General features: G+C 50.3%; 1 protein-coding gene across 1 annotated transcript; it reads right to left on the bottom strand.

Annotated features, from left to right (window-relative positions):
* LOC123165222 (spermidine synthase 1) lies at nucleotides 1-1,316 on the bottom strand. Its single transcript, XM_044582855.1, has 2 exons — nucleotides 381-1,316; nucleotides 1-288 (listed from the first exon to the last, which is right to left on the bottom strand). Exons 1-2 carry the CDS (start codon nucleotides 1,157-1,159, stop codon nucleotides 93-95), a joined length of 975 nt encoding a protein of 324 aa, XP_044438790.1. The 5' UTR covers nucleotides 1,160-1,316; the 3' UTR covers nucleotides 1-92.
* Between the last annotated feature and the right edge of the window lie 5,473 nt (nucleotides 1,317-6,789).

Here is a 6,789-nt window from a genome sequence, read left to right as displayed (position 1 = left end):
CTCTGTCTACGCTAAGACAGATTGCTCCCTGTGTTGAAACCAAACCAGCTCTTCTAGTTGGCCTTGGTTTCAGTGACCATCTTCATAAGAATCTAGTTAGCCTTGGCCTCAATGACCCTCCTCGCAAATGATGGCAAACAAAACGATGCGGTGTGGAACTCGGAGTTGTAGAACTTGAGCTGCCCCTTGGATTTTGTGGAGTATTCGTCCTCCTCGATGCTGAAGACAGGATGCTGGAAATCAACACTAGGCCCCTCGGTGGAGCAGAGCATGAAACCTATCACTCCGCTGCAACAAAAACCAAAAATCATATAAACTCAGTGGCTAAAGAAATGAGAACCCAGTTCGATCACATAGAAGACAGGATCAGTTACGCGTACCTTGGGTATGTGGGTACCGTAGTCCATGCGTAGTTCACGGAGCCTTTGAAAACCTGGCGACAGTTGGTGACAATGTCTTCTATGATGTGCATGTGCAGCCATATGCTCTCCGCCTGGGTGCAGACGACCCCGCCCGGACGCAGAGCCCTGGAGACGGACTGGAAGAACGGCTTCTCGAACAGCTCCTGAGCAGGACCTACTGGATCGGAGGAATCGACTATCACTGCATCGTAGGTGCCCTCTGGAGCATTCTTCAGGAAGGCGACGCCGTCTCCGATGTGCAGGGACACGCGAGGGTCCTCGAACCCGAGGGCCAGATGAGGGAAGAACTGCTTGGACACATCGACCACCATCTTGTCGATCTCGCAGATGTCGATCTGCTCCACCGAGGAGTGCCGTGAGACCTCCCGCAGAACGCCGCCGTCTCCGCCCCCGATGACCAGGACCTTCTTGGGATCTTTGATTGAGCAGAGAGGGAGGTGGGTGATCATCTCCTGGTAGGCGCACTCGTCCCTCTCCGTCACCTGGATCACCCCATCCAGGACGAGCACCTTCCCGTAGGTGGAGGACTGGAAAACCAGCACGTCTTGGTAGTCCGACTTGCCTTGGAACAGGACCTTCTCCACCTTGAGCGAGTGCGCCTCGCCGGGCCACATGGGGCTGATCTCGGAGAACCATCCGGGGATGACGGCCGAGATCCCCGCCTGCTCACCGGCCCCGTCCGCCGCCGCAGCGACCTCGCTCTCCCGCGCCCTCTTCGCCGCCGTCTCGGCCTCCATCCCAAAAGCCTAGAGCGCGACGACGACGAGACGAGCTCGGCGGCTTGGGTGGATTTCGTCGGCGGCGGCGGCTAGGTGTAAGCTGGGGAGGGATGTCAGCCGCGGCCTTGTGGTTTTATTCTTGGGGATGTGTGGGCGGCGGCTTTAGGGTTTTCGCTTTTGCCTCCGCGTGAAAAGCATCCGGCTGATATTCTGGAAATCGGGCTGCATCGGCTGCCCCACCTGTGTGGGGGCGTGTCAACGTAGGACCACCCACCGCTTTCCCATCCGAGCTTATCTCTTGCCGAGTTTTCCCTTTGTCTTCTTTCCGGTCACGTGTCCATAGCATTCAGAGCATGGCCTATACTACACGGAGCCAAATTTAATGGTTTGATTTTTTGGCAAAGTTTAGCCGGATCTGATTTCATCTGAAAGTATTTCCCGATCTGACTTGTTGCTACTGTCATAGTCCTCGGCGATAGCTTCACACACCCTACATGGTCTTCGGCGATAGGTGTAACGGCAGGCACGAACGGACGTCTTCGTGTGCTAACGAGGCAAAGGGCCCTACCGACATGGACCCTCGCGGTAGGCTCTATTAGGCTACCGCCAAAACCCCTGGCGGTAGGGTGTTGCGCAGTGGATAAGATTGTGTGGTGGGGGTTGTGCCCCTCCCCACCCCACACAACCAATCGCCCTCATTCTCCTCCACTCACCCGAGCTCAAGCCTTCTCCCCCTCTCTTCCTCACTCAAGGGCCTTCCAAATCTCTCTCATTTGCTTGAGATTTGTCCGGTGGATCCAGAGCACTTTCATCACCCAAGGTACCTCTCCCATTCTCCCTTCTTTTGGTTGGTTGGAATCATGTTTTTTGTTGGATTTGCTCACATTCTTTGAAACCCTAGTTCATCATTGTGTTGTGGTAAAATCAAGTTATATGATGCTTTTAGGGTTATGTTTGTGTTTACACTATGTATTGTGTGCCTATCATTGTTGGGGGTAGCTCGATCTAGTGCTAGGGTTAGTAGTTTTGTCAAGAAATGGTTAGGGTTAGTGCTAGGGTTAAGGTTTTGCCTTGGATGACCGTTATAGTTACCCCTCGACTTGTAGGATGGGACCGATCACCTTCTTTGAGACTTCTGCGGAGGCGGCGGCAAAGCGTGAACGCGAAGTCATTGAGGAAAAGATGAAGCCGTGGGTCGAAGTCGTCTATGTGTTGAATACGGCTTGTAGAGACTTTTAAAGTACTATGTGTCCAAGTGCGACGACAATGAGAAGATGTACGAAGCTAAAGAGAAAAAAGATAAGCAAGAGAAATTTCATAGACGTGCTCTTGCAAGGCAAATCGCATTGTGCGAAACAAGGGATGAAGTGCGTCAGATGGACTTTAAAAACCCTGACCAGATCATTGATTGGCTAGTTAGGCAACCATCATCGCCGATACCTAGCCAGGCTTCTCGTTGGGCTTGGGTCCTTGAAATAAATGATGTCATTTATTGCAACCCGGGACCGTACGACAAAGATGTCGTGTTGATGCACGAGTAAAGGGGGTTGAACTACATGATGTCCACTACAAAAAAGGCACATCCGTGACATTATGGCCCGAACGAAAAAAGATTGTCATGGTTATGACACTTCTATTACAATAATTGTGACAAAAACACGTATCGTCATAGATGTGATGGGCTCCTACTTCTATGACAAAAAATCATGAGAGAAAATGGGCTTTTCGTCCTGGGCGGGCAGGGTACGCACCTGCATGACATTCTTTGGGTCGTCCATGACATAAAAAATCGTGGTAGGAGTGAGGGCGAGGAAATTTTCGCGGAGTTCCCGGTTACAATGGGTGGTCGGGGCCGAGCAATGCAGTGTGGTTTGCGCGTTTCTCTCTCGTACGCGCGCGTGGTACGAGCCATGTTCGCTATAACTGAACCCGAGCGAGTTGTTCTCTTACTGAACCCGAGCGATCGATCGATCCCACTACGTACTGAAGCCGATCGATTCCTTCGCTTCTAACTGAACCCGAGCGTTTCCTTCACTGGTGCTGCTACCTGAACCCGAGCGATCGGTCGCTGCCGCTGCTTATACTGAAGCCGATCGAGCCCTCGTGCGAGACGTAGCCACCCGGTGTGTTGGGTTGCCTCTGGATGAACAGTGCCTGTTGCTGCCGCGCGCGCGATACGTAGAATGAGTCGAGACGTGGTGAGTCCAGCCGGTTGGTTGGTTGTTAGCTGTGATGAACAGTTCCCGATGGGGGTTGGATGAACAGGACCCCGTGGTAGTATAGGTGGTTGCCGCTGGATGAACAGGACCCCGAGGTGAAGGAAATATGCCCTAGAGTCAATAATAAAGTTGTTATTTATATTTCCTTATATCATGATAAATGTTTATTATTCATGCTAGAATTGTATTAACCGGAAACTTAGTACATGTGTGAATACATAGACAAACAGTGTCACTAGTATGCCTCTACTTGACTTGCTCGTTAATCAAAGATGGTTAAGTTTCCTAGCCATAGACAAGAGTTGTCATTTGATGAACGGGATCACATCATTAGAGAATGATGTCATTGACTTGACCCATCCGTTAGCTTAGCACTATGATCGTTTAGTTTTTTGCTATTGCTTTCTTCATAACTTATACATATTCCTATGACTATGAGATTATGCAACTCCTGAATACCGGAGGAACACTTAGTGTGCTATAAAACGTCACAACGTAACTGGGTGATTATAAAGATGCTCTATAGGTGTCTCCGATGGTGTTTGTTGAGTTGGCATAGATCGAGATTAGGATTTTTCACTCCGATTGTCGGAGAGGTATCTCTGGGCCCTCTCGGTAATACACATCACTATAAGCCTTGCAAGCAATATGACTAATGAGTTAGTTACGGGATGATGCATTACGGAACGAGTAAAGAGACTTGCCGGTAACGAGATTGAACTAGGTATGATGATACCGACGATCGAATCTCGGGCAAGTAACATACCGATGACAAAGGGAACAGCGTATGTTGTTATGCGGTTTGACCGATAAAGATCTTCGTAGAATATGTAGGAGCCAATATGAGCATCCAGGTTCCGCTATTGGTTATTGACCGGAGATGAGTCTCGGTCATGTCTACATAGTTCTCTAACCCGTAGGGTCCGCACGCTTAACGTTCGATGACGATCGGTATTATGAGTTTATGTGTTTTGATGTACCGCGGGTAGTTCGGAGTCCCGGATGAGATCACGGACATGACGAGGAGTCTCGAAATGGTCGAGACATAAAGATTGATATATTGGATGACTATATTCGGACACTAGAATGGTTCCGAGGTGTATCGGGTATTTACCGGGTTCACCGGGGGGTTACCGGAACCCCCCGGGGGTTAATGGGCCTACATGGGCTTTAGTGGAAGAGAGGAGGAGGTGGCCAAGTGGAGGGGCGCGCCCCCCAAGCCCAATCCGAATTGGGAAGGGGGTCGCACCCCCTTTCCTTCTCCCCCTCTTCCCTTTCCTTCCCCTCCTAGTTGGACTAGGAAAGGGGGGAACCTACTCCTAGTAGGAGTAGGATTCCCCCCCTTAGCTAGGGCGCACCCCATGAGGCCGGCCGGCCCCTCCTCCACTCCTTTATATACGGGGGAAGGGGCACCCCATAGACACACAAGTTGATTTCTTAGCCGTGTGCGGTGCCCCCCTCCACAGATTTCCACCTCGGTCATATTGTCGTAGTGCTTAGGCGAAGCCCTGCGTCGGTAACTTCATCATCACCGTCAACACGCCGTCGTGCTGACGAAAATCTACCTTAGCCTTAGCTGGATCTAGAAGTTCGAGGGACGTCACCAAGCTGAACGTGTGCAGATCGCGGAGGTGTCGTGTGTTCGGTACTTGATCGGTTGGATCGCGAAGACGTTCGACTACATCTGAAGGAAATATGCCCTAGAGGCAATAATAAAGTTATTATTTATTTCCTCATATCATGATAAATGTTTATTATTCATGCTAGAATTGTATTAACCGGAAACATAATACATGTGTGAATACATAGACAAACATAGTGTCACTAGTATGCCTCTACTTGACTAGCTCGTTAATCGAAGATGGTTGAGTTTCCTAGCCATGGACTTGAGTTGTCATTTGATTAACGGGATCACATCATTAGGAGAATGATGTGATTGACTTGACCCATTCCGTTAGCTTAGCACTTGATCGTTTAGTATGTTGCTATTGCTTTCTCATGACATATACATGTTCCTATGACTATGAGATTATGCAACTCCCGTTTACCGGAGGAACACTTTGTGTGCTACCAAACGTCACAACGTAACTGGGTGATTATAAAGGTGCTCTACAGGTGTCTCGGAAGGTACTTGTTGAGTTGGCGTACTTCGAGATTAGGATGTGTCACTCCGATTGTTGGAGAGGTATCTCTGGGCCCTCTCGGTAATGCACATCACTATAAGCCTTGCAAGCAATGTGACTAATGAGTTAGTTGCGGGATGATGCATTACGGAACGAGTAAAGAGACTTACCGGTAACGAGATTGAAATAGGTATTAAGATACCGACGATCGAATCTCGGGCAAGTAACATACTGATGACAAAGGGAACAACGTATGTTATTATGCGGTTTGACCGATAAAGATCTTCATAGAATATGTAGGAGCCAATATGAGCATCCAGGTTCCGCTATTGGTCCGAACCCGTAGGGTCCGCACGCTTAAAGTTTGGTGACGATCGGTATTATGAGTTTTTGTGTTTTGAAGTACCGAAGGTAGTGCGGAGTCCCGGATATGATCACGGACATGACGAGGAGTCTCGAAATGGTTGAGACGTAAAGATTGATATATTGGACGACTATATTCGGACACCGGAAGTGTTCCGAGTGGTTTCGGATAAAAACCGAAGTACCGGGGGGTTACCGAAAACCCCCGGGGAGTTAATTGGGCCTCAGGGGCCTTAGTAGGAGAAGAGCAGGGGCGGCCAGGGCAGCCGCGCGCCCCCTCCCCCTCTAGTCTGAATTGGACAAGGAAGGGGGCGGCGCCCCCCTTTTTCCTTCTCCTCCTCTCCCCCTTCCTTCCCTCTCCTACTCCAACAAGGAAAAGGAGGAGTCCTACTCCCGGTGGGCGTAGGACTCCCCCCTGGCGCGCCCTCTTCCTGGCCGGCCGCCTCCCCCCTTGCTCCTTTATATAGGGGGGCAGGGGGCACCCTAGAACACAAAAGTTGATCTATTGATCTATTCCAGCCGTGTGCGGTGCCCCCCTCCACCATATTCCACCTCGGTCATATCGTAGCGGTGGTTAGGCAAAGCCCTGCGTTGGTAGCAACATCATCACCGTCATCACGTCGTCATGCTGACGGAACTCTCCCGTGAAGCTCTGCTGGATCGGAGTTCGCGGGACGTCATCAAGTTGAACGTGTGCTGAACTCGGAGGTGCCGTACGTTCAGTACTTTGATCGGTCGGACCGTGAAGACGTACGACTACATCAACCGCGTTGTGCTAACGCTTCCGCTTTCGGTCTATGAGGGTACATGGACAACACTCTCCCCTCTCGTTGCTATGCATCACCATGATCCTGTGTGTGCGTAGGATTTTTTTTTGAAATTACTACATTCCCCAACAGTGGCATCCGAGCCAGGTTTTATGCGTAGATGTTATGTGCACGAG

Source organism: Triticum aestivum, chromosome 7D, assembly GCF_018294505.1.
Source record: "Triticum aestivum cultivar Chinese Spring chromosome 7D, IWGSC CS RefSeq v2.1, whole genome shotgun sequence".
NCBI lineage: Eukaryota > Viridiplantae > Streptophyta > Magnoliopsida > Poales > Poaceae > Triticum > Triticum aestivum.
The sequence above is the reverse complement of the archived record's forward strand: the minus strand, read 5'-3'. Positions and strand labels throughout refer to the sequence as shown.